This window comes from Tinamus guttatus, unplaced genomic scaffold, assembly GCF_059628265.1.
Source record: "Tinamus guttatus ecotype Peru unplaced genomic scaffold, ASM5962826v1 Tinamus_guttatus_pri_ptg000318l, whole genome shotgun sequence".
In the NCBI taxonomy this organism is placed as follows: domain Eukaryota; kingdom Metazoa; phylum Chordata; class Aves; order Tinamiformes; family Tinamidae; genus Tinamus; species Tinamus guttatus.
Genome location: NW_028288852.1, coordinates 531,180 through 549,249, shown reverse-complemented (window position 1 = coordinate 549,249; position 18,070 = coordinate 531,180). Strand labels below are relative to the sequence as shown.

General features: G+C 50.3%; 1 protein-coding gene across 1 annotated transcript in view; it reads left to right on the top strand.

Annotated features, from left to right (window-relative positions):
- The window catches only part of TIAM1 (TIAM Rac1 associated GEF 1), a 147,610-nt gene that overhangs the window by 58,493 nt on the left and 71,047 nt on the right, over positions 1 to 18,070 (top strand). The window contains exon 2 of the mRNA XM_088528957.1: positions 9,277 to 10,256. Within this exon, the coding sequence (XP_088385083.1) occupies positions 9,288 to 10,256 (969 nt within the window). The 5' untranslated portion in view covers positions 9,277 to 9,287. The remainder of the gene's footprint in view (positions 1 to 9,276; positions 10,257 to 18,070) is intronic.

Below are 18,070 nucleotides of genomic sequence, written 5' to 3'. Positions count from 1 at the left end.
AAACAGACCGCACCCTGGTTTTAGTTCAGCTGCATTTGGGGAGCGCTTTTCTTCTGTTTTAAGTAACATGCGAGTGCTCACACGGGCCTTACGGCTGCCTTTCCCACTGGAGTCCTCCCGACGGCCGAGTGGGCTCTCACTCGCAGCAGCGCCGGCGCCCGGCTCCTTCCAGCCTGCCCCGCGGGCGCCAGGGAGTTCCCCCCGCCGCTTCCCATGGATTTGCTTCTGTCTTCTGATCTCAAATGAGATCCCCTTCCCTGCTTTGCCCTTTCCTTTTAACGTGCAAATCCTTGCACATTTTCCCCACAGGGAAGAAAGGGGGATTTCCCCACCCTTAAAAATGAAAGGGAAGGGAGGGAGAAAAACTCAAAACACGTGAGATACTTGTAAAAAAGAAAAACAAACCTAATTATTCACATCCTTCTGTATAAATATAGAAAGCTTGAGCAGGGGGCTTTCCCTGGGGCTGGCTGCCTTCTCAGCCATGGCAGGCACCAACACAGCACTTCGGTGAGCCGATTGCAAAGGGGTTTTGCAGAGCCTGCCCTGCTGGCCAGTGGCAGCTGACCAGACGCCAGGAGAATGGTCGCCCGAGCCCTGTCTGGTTGATCGTGATCGTTAGACTCTGATTTTGAGAGGAGCTGTTCTCTTTGGTAGCATTAGCTGTAGTTGGCTTAAAGTTCATGCTCCTCACAAACAGAAGGTTTCCATGGCATTTGTGCCAAAGAAAATGCAACCTCTCCCCCTCCAATTTATCGCTGCGTTTCACTGGTTTAAAAACCAACCAGTTTTCACATGGAGCTCGGTGCTGTACGTAGCTTCCGTGATGACAGCTAGGATGAGGAAGCTGGAAGGTCTCAGTCATGGTTCCGAAGGGGAGCGTGCACTGGCCCTGCCATGGGGAGCTGCCTCAGCCAAGATCCGGGCAGGAACCAGCCTCGCTCTTCCCATCCATCCTTTTCCCTGTGTGTCGCCGCATCCCGTTTTGTGGAGGGCAGCCCAGAGGTGTGGGATGGGAAGAGCCGGAACTGTCAGGAGACCAGGGTGCTGGAGCATGGTAGAGCTTGGACTTTCTTCTCCGGGTAGCTGCTGCCATTGACTTTGGTGACAATTCATATTAATAAGTGCTCAGTGTAACACAGGCCAACAGGATGTGGCCTCCAGTTAGGAATAAAGGGCCTAATTCTCCACCCCAGCAGACAGGACTGAACGCTGGCGTTTCAGTGGCATGGAACTGGCATGGGGAATTCAGCCCAGAGTCACTGATTAATATTAGATATTTCTGATATGAAATTACTTTGCATTCTGTCTATGTATATGGACATATGCATCCTGATGGTTTATGGTCGACTTACTGAGGCTTTCAGCAAGCTGGATGAAGATTTGGTTAATGACCAACTGATCTCACATCTGTGGTTGTATTTGGAATCTGACAAAAAAAGATGCTTTATAAAATCAAGACATAAAATAGCAATGAAAGAGCCGTCGTTCTTCTGGGCAGCTTTTCATGTTCACTGTGCAGAGGATATACTTGCATGCTAATTTTTGCTAACGGAAAAGGAGGAATTCTGCTTGAAGAAGGAGGCCTTTAGAAAGTTGCAGCTTCCATATTTTTCGTCTGTTAATGTTCATGTCAAATGTTTGAAAGCAAAAACAAAACAAAACAAAACAAAAAAAACACCTCGTGTGTGATTTTCCCCACCAATCTCTTGTCCTTGCAGTCTCCTCCCAGGAGGTGAAAGCCAATCCTCTCCTTGCTGTACCAGGAATCACAAATGGGCAGATGTGATAACAAGGTGCTACTATAATATATGCTCCTTCCTCACCATGCATTCAGTTAATCCAGTCAGAGTAGTTTGCTCTGAACTTCCTCAGTTTTGAATCAACTTAAGTTGCCGCGTGCTAGGCCTGGTGGGAACGTCTTGGCCTGGGTTTTCAGGGTGCTCTTCTGTGGCCGTTAAAGAAATACCCCTGTGTTATTTCCAGCTCGGGTCTGCACGTGTAGCCTGTCTCCCCATCCGTCAGGCTGCCCCAGGAGAGCAAGGATCCCGCAGCACCCAGAGCAGAGGCAGCCGATGTGGGAAGGCGTCGGGCTGGGGAGCGAGCCTGGGGCTGGTGCTTCGGCTCCCTTGGCTCCTGGCTTTCCCCCCGCCGGAGGAGTCCCTCGGAAAGCAGCCCTTGTCTGCGTCTCTGCAGCGCTGCAAACCCACGACGTTTCTGCTGCGGCGGAAACTCGAGCTCTTGAGGTGAAATGGGAGTGTGGGGGCGAGCCACGTTCCAGCGCGTGCTAATGGCAGGCTGAGAGAAGCCTCAAAAACACGTTCTTGAACAGCCCACCTTGGTTTTGTTCAGGAAAGTCAAACAAACCTTCTCAGAGAAGAACCCACGGAGTGGATAAGCGATAAGTGCTTGTATTCGGGAGGATCCACATGTGCTCACCGGTCTGCAGAAAAGGATATTGGAGCCCTTCGGATGTACCAGAGTTTTCTGAAAGCTTGGATAATCTAATTTCCAGTTGTAAGCAGCCTTTTTTACAAACAAGCCTTTTCTTTTAAACTTCCCCGTGCAGGTGGAGTGCGAGGCGAGAAGGATTTTTGTCAGAAGAGCAAAGGCTGCGTGCGGGGCGGGTGACACTGTAATTGGTCCCTCATTGGAGTGACCAGAGTTCCTTTCAGCCTGGAGCAGATTTTTCTAACTAAATTACAAAAACCACTTCAGGATGGAAAGTCTGATAATGCTTGGCCACGTTTTTTGATTTTCCTTTCAGGACAGGTTTTTGGTGGCAGTAGCAGATGGAGCTGAAAAAAAAAGGTGACCGCAATTGCTTTTCCTTGGAGGTGAGGAAAGCTCCGTGCGGGGTGATCCGCTGGGCGCTGGGTGCAGGTGGAAAGCCGCTCGCCTCCAGGACCTTGTTTGTCAGCAAGATTCCCGTCTTCTAAATTATTGGCAGCTGGCATGATAATGAGTCCATTTCAATATAAATGAGCTTCGTTTTTATTAATTTTTGCCAGCTCCTGAGCTACTTTTCAGATCTCAACCAACAGCTTGAGGGAAGAGGGCAAGGTGGGGAACAGAGAGGGGAACATAAAGGGGAAGAAAGAAAATGAGAATGTTTTTAATTTAAAAAGGAGCTGGTGACTCTTGTTTCTTTTTGAGACTCAGCCAAGTGAGGATCACAGTTTCCCCACCAAATAGCTCTAATAACAGGAAGGGCATCAGTAATCTCATCCAAAGTTTCTGTTCCTTTCTACTTTTGGAAATGCATTGTAACTTGCAGAACTCAGTTTGCAGCCTTTCCTTGAGGTCTCACTACTTGTGTTTGGCAGCATTTTAAAGGGGGAGATCCTGCAGTTGGAGAGCTTGTTTGGGCAGAGCACCCAAAATGACCATGAGTTCTTGCTGTCTTGCAGGGTTGGAAATTTCCGGTAGTGTCAGACCAAGAAGCTGCCAGGGTTTGTACAGACAAGCGCGCGTGTAGCTTTAGCACCAGCCTTGTGCCTCAGTTCAGGTGTGTAAGAGGGTGCAGCCTCTTTTGTGCTTTCTGTGCTTCCGTGAGCGCAGTGAACGCCACCGTCTTTCCACTGTGCACATCTGGCTTGTCCTGGTTAGTGTTAATGAAGTCACTGCTCACATTACTGCCCTTTGCTTAAATTAGGTAGTCTGTGTAGAGCAGTTGCATCTGAGATCTTTCCATTTCGGGCCCTTTTCCTAAGCACTTACTTAGAGTCCTCACTGCCAACAGATGTTAAAGAGCTTCTAACTGCAGAGATTAAGGTATATTTTGCTGGAAGGAACCATTTTTAGTGGTCTTTTCCAGCTCCTGCCCTGCAGAAACAGATACAAGTGCGTTTTATGACCCAACATTTTCTAGTGCTGCGTGAGACGACTTGTCCCCAGCAGTAGCGTGTTGATTTCTGTATGAATTTTTACTCTAAAAAGTGGTGGGAAGAGGAACTCTGTGCCTTCTGCAGTTTGGGCTCCTAGTGTTTGAGTGAGTTTTTCATTTATTCTGCTATCATCAGATTTTATAAATCAATTTTTAACACAGCATTTACATGCTGTACTGAATAATGTTTCTTAGGTAAGCGATGATAATAGGACTTGGCAGAAAATGTCGTCTTTTATATCGGTTCCTGCTAATCCTTTGTCTGATTTTTTTTTCTCCCCTCTTTCTCCCCAGGTTTTTGGCATATAGTCATAGACTCTGACGAGAGAGTAATGGAGTTGCTGAGTGGCAGGTGCTGACAGACTCTGCAATCCCAGTGACTGTTCATTTTGGTATCATTTGCAATTCTATACCTCTAAATGCCACAGTTCTCTTGGGGAAAGTTGCACTGGATACCAGTATTGCCTTGTAAGGTACATGTGTGTCCATATATTTTCTTTAGGAGTTTGCTGTTTTGTGTGATGGTGCGTGGGAGGGGAAAAAAATGGATAGGCTGCATGTGGTTTGTGCTTACACCCATTTAGCAATACAAAGGCATCTGAATTGCTATCAAGCAGCTCCTGATGACATCCCTTCCTCCTGCTCCCTTCTCCTCTCATTTGAATTGCCTGCAGGGCCTTTTTGGAGTCCATCCCATGCTTTAGCATATGCAAGAGTGGCTTGCAAAAAAAGAAGTGGCTGGTTGAGAGGTTCTTATTTGAAAACAATTAAATATGCTGTTGGAGTTTCTGAGAAACTCGGAGGCTTATTGTGGACTTTGAGTCGCTCTCTTGCCTGTTTGGAAAAGCACGTTTTAATTACAATAAAGTGTATATGCTCGCACTTAGTTATTAGCCTCATACGTTTTTCTCCGTGGTTCTTGTGAGTTCTGTAAAAATCTCTGTTGCTGGCGGGCAGATTCTAGCAGAAGTTTATGCCTGTAGAGTCATGGCTCGCTGTGGCTTTAGTCATTGTTCTGGTGCTCACAGCCATGAGCTCAGCTCCGGGAGAAAAATACGGATTTGTCACCAGGGCCTCCCACCAGAATCTAATTTTAAAAATGCAATCTGTTGTCTTGCGAGGTGCTTCAAATTTAGATGGAAAGTTAATATATTTCAGATTTTCTTCAGGAATGTGAAGGCCCAACTTTTTGCAAATTTGGTTGAAGTGAGCTCTGGTTGAAGTGAGTGTTTTCTTTTTGTGATTCGTGTTTATATGGGGGGAGGGAAGGGAAGGCAAAGGAAATGACTGTGTTGATCATCAGTGGTTTTCTAGGGCATGATCCTACCTACATGTAACTCTCTTATCTAAGACTCGCCCACCAGAACTCAGTCTCTCTACTGCATGTCGCTGGGCACTGTTTTTTTCCAAAACTTTCCTGCAGAATTTGCATTTGCTGCAGAATTTGCATTCTGCCTCCTGCCAGTCTGACGCTGATACCATTTTTTTTTCTTTTCCAAAATAAAAACAAAACCTTTAACATCTCTTAGTGTCCAAGCAGGGTAAAAGGCATCTTCCCTGTCCCCTTGAAGACTTCCCAGATTTTGGGCCGGGGCTCGGTCGCCTCTTGGGGACGTGGAGCAGCACGTGGTGCCCCTCTTGCTGCCCAGCTTCAGAGTCCGGTCCGACATTGCCCAGCTTCGGCTCCAGGAGATGCCCGCGTCCCCTTGCTTGGCTTCTCAAAAAGCGCCCGCTCGGGCTCATGCAGCCTTTCACCAATGCTAGTGCCTTCCCCTCAAAACTCGGGGTGTTTTTTTGACGAATCAGCGTTTTCTGCCGAGGGCTTTCCAGGGAGCTCCGCTCGCGACGCACGTCTCGCGCGCGCTGCCGTCCCTGGAGGGCCGTTCGGAACACACCGTTGCGCGCGGCGCTGCTCGGCCCCGCTGGAGAGACCTGCTTGCGGCGTGAAGGCAGGTCGCGCGCGATTTATGTGGTGTCCTGCAGGCACCTTGACACTGCCTCGGCGCCCGCCTCGGGGCGCAGCGGGCGCGCACACAAGGGCAGCTTTGTCCTCCCCGCTCCTGTGTGTGCCTCCCATTAGCCTCACTCATTTTCTTAATTTGATACAGATTTTCTTCACTGGCTGCACTAAATTCGGTTAAGCTGTAGGTGGGCAGCATCTGGCAGTGGCAGCCGGAGCAGTTTTGGGTGTTTATGCCCCACGTGTTTGTGGCTGTCCGGGGGGAGTTAATGAGGGCTCCCCCCTGCCTAGCGCTCAGCCAGGCTAGCAGAGAGTGTGAATTTGTGCAAATCTGGCCATTTCAGGGGTGCCTTTATGCATCCGTGTGAGCCAAATTTACATCATCCAGCCCCTGAAATGGGGGAAGTGCTCCCCTTGCTGCTCACTTTCCCCTCCTGCCCCATTCCCTGCTGATGGAAACGCAGAGCCCGAGGAGACAGAAATGGGACAAGAGGGGTCCCCTCGTGCCAGGAGTGATCACTTGTTCGTGCGGAGCCTCCCCATGGGCGCCGCGGGGCCGGAGCGCCCCACACGAGGCGCCCCGGGGTGCTCTGACACCCGTGTGCGCCCAGCGCGGCCGCTGCCCAAGGACAGCCAAGGGCCGCCCACGTCTGTGGCTGGACAGACTGGACACGCGTTTCCCTGCCCTGCCGGCCTTCCCTGCAAGGTGGGAGGCAAGGTGGGAGGCGCACTGGGCTCGCCAGCCGCTTGCTCTGGGCCCCACGCGGAGCCTGCAAACGCGTCCTCACCTAGCGCGCCAACGCGCCGGGCTGGAGAGGGGAGGCTGCGTGCTTTGAAGTCTGGCGCTTCTCGCCAGCCTCTAGCAGACACTTCGCATTGTGTGAAGCTGCTCAGTCAACATCGCTGCAGACGGCTGCGGTGCGTCCCGAGGACGGCCCTGCTTCCCTCTGCGGAGAAAACACTTCCACACTTCCCTTCCTGCAGGAAAGGGCTTCCTAGCCGGGGTGTCTCCTCACAGGACACGGCCTGAGCCGCTCTTCCTTTCCTTGATGAGCAGGTTTTCGTTCTGTTTCTTTCGCTGGGGTTGAATTTGGCCGGATCTACACGGAGGTGGCACGTGGCCGCTTGCTCTGCCCGAGCGCGGGCAGCCGGGGCTCGCGCTCGACAAGCTGCCCTTGGCCCTGGCGTGCGCCAGGGACACTCTGGAGGTAACGAGGCACTTTCTGATCATTCGTGTTTCACAGAGAACTGTTAAAAATGCTGTTTCTCCTTAAATTGATAGCAAAAAATAGTTGCGTGTCTTGAGACGGGGAAAGTGACTGCGTGTGATGATGGGCTTTGCAGCTGGTGGAAATCTTTGCAAATGGAAGTGTGGTTAGCGAGAGCTTTGGAGTCGGAGCAGCTAAAAGCCTTTCCCCAGGAGACTTTCTTCTGCAAGGCTAGGAGTGCTGAGCTCTGGTTTTAGACAGCAGAAGGCAAAATGCGGTTTTTGTGCTACCCTGAGTTGCTTTAAAATGTTTTAGAAGTAAGAGCTCACTGAAATTTGGTTTTCAGTGCAGCTTGTATCAAAGAACTATTTCTTTTAAAGAGTAAAGAATTCTGCCTGTGGATTTATAATGCTGTCATTTGTTTTTGTTGTTTTTTCTTAGATTAAAACTTGCCCTGTGTTCAGTGCGTTTCTCTGTCTGGAAGATGCATGTTACCCAAACCTCATGACAGTCAATGGGAGTTCAGCCATTATTTTCAGTAGGCGTAGGGTGTTTCCTGGTACACTTTACTTGACATGGGATTATATTTATGTTAGATACAGCAACATATAGATATTTCTGGAGGTGCTTGTTGCTCTAGTGCTGAACAGATTTTTAGCCTCAAATATGGCCTACTTAGCGGGATAGGAGAGCTGAGAAGTGTCGTCCTCTGACTGTTTTCAGAAATACAACTGCAGAAGTTCAACTCTACCATATGGGCCAGAAGAGCCTAAATCAGAATTGCTGTGCTTACGTTTAACAGAATTGATTCATCACTTTCTGTGTGATTTGTGTGGGGTTCGTTCGGTCTGCGCGGTGGTGACAGCGCGTGTTTGGGTGGGGAGGAGCAGCGCGCGTGAACACACTCACTGCGGGAGCAGCCGGCTCGGTGCCCTTTGGCACGTCCTGCTGAAGGAGAAGAAACTGCCCTAAAAAGAATCTGTCCCAAGAAATAAAAAAGAGATTATTTTGCTATCAAGGCGGCATTTTTTAAATCAAGATTACTAGAATAACATCAAAACCAGAAGGATGTGGCTTGGAATTTATGTTAAAGATTTATGGATTTATTCATCAGATATAATTCTTATGTGCATTTCAGGATCTCTCTTATTTAATTTTGAATGGCAGTGCACTTTAACATTTACGTTTTTTGCTTTTCGTCTGCTCTTTGCCCAAAGAGAGCCAATACTACAAATAAAACATTTCTGATGCTTGCCAAGTAGGATCAAAGTTTGCAAAGTATTTTCCAAAACTGATCCTGATCATTGCTCTCATTTTCTATAGAGAGAAACTGTTTCATGTAGGGCCTTGCACAACTTAATGCGGGGCGTTAGAGACGGAGATGGGGCTCATGCCCCTCAGTTCAGGCTGAGTTTTCTCTTTGCTAGATCAAAGCGCTTAGATCTAGCTATCTGCTTCAGAGTGAGTGGGAAGGAAAGGTTATTTTTATATAGTCTGAGTCACTCATGCTAATTTATTTTTCATAATATGGTTTTCTTGTGGGAGGACCTGATTAGTGTTGCACTATTTTTTGTTCCAGAAATTAAACCTATCATTAGTTTACTGCCGAATACTTGAGCTTGTACTTTGCTATTTGGTGCTCTGAATTGGAGTTCCTGGTGAAAAAGTAAAATCATAGACAAGGCATTTATCCTTCTGTCAGCTTGTTGCGTGCAAGTGCACAAGAGCTGTCACTTTTTTGACTCCCTAGTGCTGGCTACGGTTGTGGAGGATTAACTAATTGCCGTTAATAGTCAATGACTGCATGCAAAGCGGAGATTACCAGTGTGCCTCCGTGATAAACTGACTCCAATTCAGAGCAGTCTTCAAGGTTTGCTCCTCATGTATACCAGCATAGCGATGCGCTTTGCCTTTTTCCCATGTACAGAAGTAATTGCATTATATTTATACGTTTACTGGCGCGGCTGGTGGCTCCCCTAATTAACCACCGTTGGATTAGTTACTGCTGTTGCAGCAAGTGCTGCTAGATGCAGGAGCAGCTGCAGCATCGGTGCGTGCGCGGGGGAAGCGGGACTGAGCAGCGCTGCGCCCGCGTGCGTGGGACAGGCCGTCTTTGCAGAACCCCCCTCTTCGGTAGCGGCCGCCACGCAGCGCGACGCGCGCGTTTGCTCTGCGCGCGCTTCCCTGCCGGCTCTAACGGCTCCTGCTCTTTCCCCTTGCAGAGCGCGAGGCCATGGGAAACGCGGAAAGCCAGAGCGTAGAGCACGCTTTCTACGGGGAGAAGCACGCCAGCCTGGGCCGCAAGCACACGTCCCGCTCGCTGCGCCTCTCCAACAAGGCCTCGCGCCGCACGAGGCACGCGTCGTCGGGCAAAGCCATCCACAGGAGCTCCGAGGTGAGCACCCGCTCCAGCAGCACCCCCAGCATCCCCCAGTCGCTGGCGGAGAATGGCCTGGAGCCGTTTGCGCAGGAAGCCAATCTAGAGGACTTCGGGAGCCCCATCTGGGTGGACCGCATGGATATGGGCCTGCGGCCCGTCTCCTACCACACCGACTCCTCCGTCACTCCCAGCGTGGACAGCAGCACCGTGCTCACGGCGGCTTCCGTGCAGAGCATGCCGGACTCGGAGGAGGGCCGGCTCTACGCGGACGAGGCCACCTTTCTGGCCGAGGGCGACGGCAGGCCGCACCGCTACGCGGCCAACGGGACGAGCTTCGCGGAGACCGCCAGCTTCAAGAAAAAGCGCTCCAAATCCGCAGACATCTGGCGCGAGGACAGCCTGGAGTTCTCGCTTTCCGACCTCAGCCAGGAGCATTTAACGAGCAACGAGGAGATCCTGGGCTTGGCGGAGGAGAAGGATGGCGAGGCGGCGCGCGGCACGGAGGCCAGCGGCAGCCCCCAGCAGCTGCTGCCCTGCCAGCGCGCCAACTCCATGAGCGACCTGTATTCCCCCAAAGGCCCAGGCGCTGCCGTCAACGGAGGCCCGCGGAATGCCTTTGGCAGCTACTGTCGGAATTTAATGTCCGATATCCCTGATCTCGGGAACCATAAGATGGCATCGGTCACTGCTGAGGATGCCCCATCCTACAGTAATTACAACACGCTCCCCTGTAGGAAATCTCACTGCCTTTCGGAAGGGGCCAGCAACCCGCAGATGAGCCATAGTAACAGCATGCAGGGCAGAAGGGCGAAAACTACTCAGGTAAGGCAATTTTATTCTCAGTAAATTGACATTTGCTAAGCTCCTTTTGTAGACAGAGATATTCTGGATGCTTCTAGTGTCTGGTTTCATCCAACATCTCTCTTCCAAACATGGGGAACAGAGTGAACTCTATCCAGGAGAGCTGAGTTCAGTGGCCTCAGGAACTGTCTCACTCCTATTAATGTTCTGTTCCTTATCCGTGAGTCTGTTGGGACCTTTTCTACCCTTCCATTTTCTGGAAAAGATGAATTTGCAGAATGCCAGCTAAAGAGTTGCCTGTATGTTTTGCAATGCTGACAGTGCCTTTGTTTTCAGGGTGGGTGCCAAAACTGGTGGCTCCTCTTAGGGAGCTCACACGCGTTGGTTCTCCCTCCTGTGCCTTTTCCCCGCAGGCATGCGCTGTCCTTAGTGCTCGTGGCTACTCCTGCAACCCTTACTTTGGCTGTCTCTGTGTTAGGTTCTTGCCCTGTTTTTGTCTGGCTGTGCTATTACCTGATCAGGCTGCGCTGCGCTGCCTTGTGCTGCCAAGAGCGTTTCTGCTCGTACGTGGCAGCCTGCTCTTACAGGGGAAAAACAGAAGGGGCTGCAAATCCCATCCACCTGTGCAGGTCACACATGACGTGTACACGCAGACATATTTCACTCATTTTTACCTCATTTGGCCTGCGTGCTAGACCTTCTCAGAGCAGTGATCCAGCTGCCTAGGGGGAGAGGCCGCCTGTGACATCTTTCACGTTAACTGCTCTCTCGCTGTGGGCATCTGTGCAGAAATATGGCCGGGGGCCACAGACAAACCGTCTGACCATGCGGGTCAGAGCAGTGCCCTAAATGGCACGTCTCCTGATTTTATCGCATCTTTCAGTACATGTGTCATGCAGTGTATACACCATGACCCAAGGGGGAAAAAAACAGAAAAACAGCCCCAAAAAAGCAATAAAAAAGCCCATCTCCAGCATCGAGGGCTCGCTCGATGGCTTTCTGTCTGCTCCTCATCTACGAAGCTATATGTTGCTGCTAAATATAAAAATGACGTCCTAAAGCAGATGCTGCAGCGTCCCACAACTGCAGCTTTGTACTTCAAAATCAACTCTGCATTTTGGAAGATATTTTTACAGCATTAGCGTAGCAACTCTTTGGTGCTCCAGCAAGACAGCACAGGATAAAATAAACAAGAGGAGAAGGAAGAAAAAGGATGTTACTTGGAAGGCCTAAACATAGCAGCTTTCATTAAAGATTGTTAAGTGCAACTGCTGCCTCCCAGCCCTCTTTCAAGTGTATTTAAGAAAAAGAGAGCACTGTCATTGGTGAATAGAGAAGCATTTTTTTTTCCCTTCTCGAAGCTTACTGCTGCTAAGAAGGTTCCCTCTGAGGCACTTCGTGGAAGTCAGGAGTTTGCCTTCCACTCTGTGAGGCCTCAGCTCTGCCCTGCGAAATGGCTTTGTGGGCTGGTTTCACTAAATGTATCATCCCTTGCGCTTGGAGGCAGTGGCCATGAGGAGGGAGCCTCGGCGGTGATTATTATTGCCACGAGTAAAACCAGCCAAATTAAAGCTCTGGAAAAGCCAGAATTCCTTCCGAGTCTTTAATCCTAGTGGCAAGCAGTAAATACAAGACACTTTGTCAGCAATGATTTCCATGTTAGCCCAGACCTACCTTTAGGAAGTTTAGGGAAATGACTCTCATTATGTGTTGGATAGGTAGGAGTGAAGGGGATGTACAAATTTGCACACGGAATAAAGGGATCAGTTCCTTGGTGAGGCTCATTAGGCGGTTTCGGATGAGGTGGAGGGGCGGGAAGTTACTAAGGTGTCTCTGTACCTTGTGGGGCCACCAGTGTGATCCCCAGTCCTGCAGCACCTCGGCATGCCCTGCCCCTGGTATTCCTTGGCTCCCGCTGCCCTTCCCACTGCCCTTCCCCGTCTGCCAGAACTTTCTCATGGGGTCCCATATTCTTGGTGACCCCGCTGGCGCATTGCCCCAGAGCCTGCATTAAACGCCCTCAGTTTCATGCTCTAAAAAACAATGTAGTGGCCTGAAGAAAAACTTCCATGTTAAGTCTGCAATTGTGAATGTCCATGCCCTGCTCCTCCTCCCAGAATAGCAGCATGTCATAGGGACACCACACAGAGGTGACCCACACGAAGTGCGGCCTGGTGCAGACACAGTCAGTTTTTCCTCTGGAACAGCTATTCGCCACTGCCCCTGTTTTGTTTAGCAATGCAGAGAGGAAGCTGGGGACTTTGAGAAACTTGTTCGAAGTCACTTAGTTTAGCCTTAAAGCGAGGGTTGAGGTGTCTGCCCTGATCACTGTTGCCCATCCTCACAGGGCTTTGCCTTTTTCACTTTTGGGGAAGTCATTGGTGAGATACTCCCATGATCATTTAGTCTCTCCTGCCCTGATGCTTAAAGTACTGGGAGGTCCCAAAAGGTACTTACGGGTGGTTCTTGAGCTGTGCAGTTGCCCCAGAGTCCCCAAGAGCTGAGACATTGAGACCAGGGCAGCGAGATGGTGCCTTGGACTGGGTTCCTGAATCAAACCCATTTATCTACAGCCATAGTTGTACCATCACGCTCGGTGTATGGGCTAAGTTTTCTTCAAGTTAACCAGTGACTTAAAACTCCCGTGGTGTGCTGACCACTGCTGCTGGAAAAACACGTCCTTGCATGTGTGATGAAAAGGAGGAGCTGGAATCGCGGCCGTACGTGTTTGGGAATAATGCTTTATCCATGAGTTCTCTGCAAGTATGTGATTTACATTAAAAAAAAAAAGAAAGAAAACTCTTTAATGACCGTTGTATTAATGAGGGTTTTTAAAAATTCCCTCCCTTCCAAATTTAAACCTTAAATTAATACGAGGGCGTCCCTTTTCACTAACCAAGAAGAAGAGCCTTTGCTGCTGGAGAGACCATTATCTTCGACACGTGCAAGCAGTTAATATTCACAGGGTGGCTTCGGGGCACCCACGCAGCCCTGCTGTTTTTTGTAACATTTTAACATAAAGGGTTTAGATCTGCCGAAGCCAGACTTCCCGGAGAGCTCTGTTGGGATCCCGTTCGGCTTTTGGAGCTGGTGCAGTGTAGGTGGAAAAAGCTTAATTGGCTGACATTTGCACCCGCTTTTGCTTGAAGGGAGGCTTGGATACAGCTTGTTCTGGCCGTGGGTTGTGACATCCCCGGAACCCTGCAGTTTGCTTAGTGCGATGAAGGTTTGGTGAAATGACTGCGCTGGGTCCAGCGTGAAGCTGAACATCTGCTGCGCGAGACTGCCGCCCCCTGCTCCTGGGGCCTGCTCGGAGCGAGGCCCGGCCTTGTCCTCCTCCGCCTAATTCAAGTCTCCAGAGGGGAGTGAGGCCCCTTGAGGTACAGTACGAGGAGGACAGCGAGGGGGACACATCTTGCACGGTTGTCCCAAGACCTGCTGCAGCCCTGCGAGCCCCGTGGGGCCTGTTCCGGCTGTCCCCTCATGTCCCCTGCGTGTTCCCGGCACTGCTGTGTGGTTTGTAGGGAGGAATTAGCCATGGTCCCTGGAAGGGATGAGGCTATGGACAGACTCTCCTTTCTGTGCGGAGTGGCTGTGCTTTAAAAGCTGCGTTTAGATTGGGTATTTAGATCCTGATCCTAGTGAGCGTTAAAATCCAAATGTAAAGAGTGGCCAAAGCATTCCCGCTTGGTGGACCGCGCGTATGCGAGGCGGGCAGCCTCTCTCCCCTCATGGCAGCTAGTCCATAGGCGAGAGCTGCAGGCCTGTTGGCAGTTTCTCCTGGATTATTCTCAGGAGCTTCAACTGTAGCATTCGGGTTACAGCGGTGCAGTCCAAAATTTTTGCATAACCTTTAGGAAGGAGCAGCAGTAAGATGTGCTTTGACTCTACAGGGGAAGCAAGTTCCTTTACAGGGTCTTCAGTCCAGGGTTTGTTGTGAAACTGAATAGGGGGAGAGTGAACAAATTTCCTGTCTAACTCATTTGGAAACAGTAAATGTTTCAGTGCCAACCTCAAACTACGTCCTTGGCGCGTTAAATCCCCTGTAGTCAGATTTTCTTTTATTTTTCTATTTTTAGGGCTGTGCAGAGAGCCTGAAGGAATATGGGATCCATTAAAAAAATCCTTTTTACGGAGTTTTGCAGAATTAGATAGGGATAAAGTCAAGTTTTTTTTCATGGAAATTAAATCAGGTTTTACACCAAAAAAAAATCCTAAAACTGATTTAGAGTATCTTTGAAGTAGAAACTGTTTTGGGGGTTTTTTGTTTGTTTGTTTGTTTGTTTTACCATTTCATAGGATTTTGTGTTAGGTTATAGTGTTTCATTACATTTTGTAGGATGGCTGCACTCCAGGCAGCTGATATTTCTCTAAGCTGTGTAAATGTTCTTCACAAATGGTGCTGTGCCGTGCAGGATATAACTTCAGAGCGTAAGCAGGACTACACTAGGTCAAATGAAAGATCCATCCAGCTCCGTACAGCATTCCCCAGTTATCAAGTGCTCAGGCAAAGAAAGAAGAGAAAGAAACTGGGAGAATATGGAGTGAACTTCTCTTTAGGTCAAATTTGCTGATCCCGGAAAATCAGCGATTTGCAGCTTCCTGAGTGAGGAATGTATCCAAGACTGTCAGATTGACCAGTCCCCTGTGAATTCTCTTTTCTGAATTCATTTTCTACTTTTGGCTTCCACAGTATCCTGTTCAGTCTCTGCATGCCAGTAGTGACCTTACAGGCTCCTCTTAGAGCCCTCCCCGGTTATCTCTTTTCCAAACCAAGTATCTTCAGCAGTTGGATCGCTGCTCTGGTGGAAGTGATTCCGTATTGCTGCGTTCCAGTGGTCGTCTGGGGAACATGGCTGTTGTTTGTTTGCAGCCTAAATATGATTTTTAATGATACTGACCCAGATCATTGCATCTTAATCATTTGACTCCAGATGGAATCAAAGAAAGAAATAAAGACCACGCTGAAGGTCTTTATCATTAAATGACAATTACTGGCACGTAGCTTAATAACTGCCTACAAATGAAATGGGAGGGTTTTTCTGTGGCGCTGTGCTCTTGCTCTTGGAGATCCCTGTTCACGCAGTTCTGCGGCACCTTGAGCACCGTGAGGTCCTTCCAAAGGTCTCAGGATCCAGCCCGAGCCGCTCTTCGAATCTCAAAAAGTGCAAGATCCTCCAGTCGCCCAGCTTGGCTGGCCTGACTCAGGGGCTGAGCCCCGTGGGAGAGCACCCTCCAGGCAAACCCCTTTGCTGAGCCCACTGAGAAAGCCCTATGAAAACCATGCAGGCACCTACGTTCTCAGCTGGTAGCCGGAGGGCTGGCGGCAGCTCAAAGCGGGGGGTGGGAATAGGGCTGGGGGAAGGTGCAGCTGCGTGCTCGTGGCAGCCCCAGCTTCAACCAGTGTGAAGAGCTTGTGGATCCCCCGCCTGGGCGCTGGCGCCGCGGGGTTCGCAGGCAGCGTGGCCATCCCCAGCACCTGGGAATGGCCAGATCCATCTGAGAGGCCCCAGCGAGCTGTTTATAGCCCGGCTAGCTGGAAGTGGATCCCGCCTGAGCCTGGGGAAAAGCTTGCAGAGAGCTTTAAAGGCAAGAGGCCACTCTGTCCCCATGCTCCCATCCCTGGGTGGATGAGATGAGATTAGATTAGATCAGGATAGGTTCATAGAATCGCAGAATGCTTAAGCTTGGAAGGGACCTCTAGAGGTCATCTAGTCCAACCCCCCTGCACACGCAGGGTCACCTAGAGCACGTGGCACAGGACTGCATCCAAGCGGGTTTTGAAGATCTCCAGAGAAGGAGACTCCACAACCTCTCTGGGCAGCCTGTTCCAGTGCTCTGTCACCCTCACTGTTAAGAAATTTTTCCTTAAGTTCCTGTGGAACTTTTGGTGCTTCAGTTTCCGGCCATCTCCTCTAGTCCTATCAGTGGCCACCACTGAAAAGAGACCATCACCGTCCTCTGCACTCCCTCCCTTGAGGTACTTATCTACACTGATTAGATCCTCTCTCAGCCTTCTCTTCTCCAGACTGAACAGGCCCAGCTCCCTCAGCCTCTCCTCATAGGGCAGATGTTCCAGGCCCCTGATCATCCTTGTGGCCCTGCACTGGACTCTCTCCAGCAGCTCCACATCCCTCTTGTACTGTGGAGCCCAGAACTGGACACAATACTCCAGATGCGGCCTCACTAGGGCTGAGTAGAGGGGCAGGATCACCTCCCTTGACCTGCTGGAGACGCTCTTCTTAATGCAGCCCAGGATTCCATTGGCCTTCTTGGCCACGAGGGCACACTGCTGCCTCATGGTCAACTTATCATCCACCATGACACCCAGGTCCCTCTCTGCAGAGCTGCTCTCCACAAGGTCGGTCCCCAGCCTGTACTGGTGTCTGGGGTTATTCCTCCCCAGGTGCAGGACCTTGCACTTGGCCTTGTTGAATTGCATGAGGTTTCTCACCACCCAGTTGTCCAGTCTGTCCAGGTCCCTCTGGATGGCAGCGCAACCCTCTGGGGTATCGGCTACTCCTCCCAGTTTGATATCATCAGCAAACTTGCTGAGGGAGCACTCTGTGCCTTCACCCAGGTCATTGATGAATAAATTGAACAGGACTGGACCAAGGACTGACCCCTGGGGGACACCGCTACCCGCAGGCCTCCAACCAGACTCTAAACTGCTAATCACCACCCTCTGAGCTCTGCCATCCAGCCAGTTGCTAATCCACCTCAGCGTCGACTCATCTAATGCACACTGCCGGAGCTTGCCCAGGAGGATGTTGTGAGGGACGATGTCAAAAGCCTTGGTGATATTTGAAAGCAAACAGCAGTCACTGCCTTGGGAGAGCACACCTCTGCCTCTATGCTGTCAAGGGAAGGGGCATGTGAAAATGAATGTTTTGGTCTCCTGCCTGGCAAATATTTGGATACTCTTTTGAAGATGTTAATGGTTTTTCTTCCTTTGCTTCTGGTCTGAAGCCATTGGAAAGCAGTCGACAGTCCTGATACCTAATACAGCTCCATTCAGTCAGTTTTCTTAAACAGCAGGACTTTTTGACATTTATACACTTGAAGTGCTTGTACCATTGGCAGAAACTGTATTCTCTGTAAACCTATATATGCTCCATGTTTTTAGAAGTACTTTCCACTTATGGCTCTGGGGCAGGTTGCTCCAGCTGCCTGTTTGCTGGGCTGTGCTTGCGTAGACAGATGCAGTTTGCAGCAGGGACCCTTTCCAAGGCAGTGTTGTGCTGCTGAAGCACTTCTTCCAAGAGCGCTCCAGCAAGCCACCCTGTGACCAGGCATCATCCCAAGTGGCAGGCGTTTTCCTGCTCCGTTAAGTTACGTGACTGCTCAGGTGAAACCTCCCCTGAGAAACGTTTCGGTTTCAAGCGGCTGTCCCAGGCACTCTTTTCCTCCTTCCCTCTTCCACGGTTACATTTCTTCTTCTGCCTCTTCTTGGCACCGAGTGAGCAAGAAGTAACCTAATCCTGTATTTTACTTGAGGATTTTGGTTAAGCATGTTGCCATTTATCTAGCTGGAGCGTGGTCAGGCTGTTTGCAGCAGTCTACGGTTAGCTCAATCCCTGCAGAAGCTTTCTTCCTCTGGGTGGTCTATGGGGATGAAAGCAAGAGAAGTTTTGGGGGGGTCCTCCACATGCCACTGGGAGCAGAGGGATTAAATACTGCAGTACTCAAGGAGAGCCAAGGTTCTTCCCACGGCAGAGGACCAGCGGCGAGCAGCCTTGGGCAGGTGTCCCCAGCTGCGCGCTGCGGGACCACACGGCAGGGCTGCGTTTGTGGGTTGCAGCCTGGTTCTCGTTCACACTGTTAGCTGCTTCAGC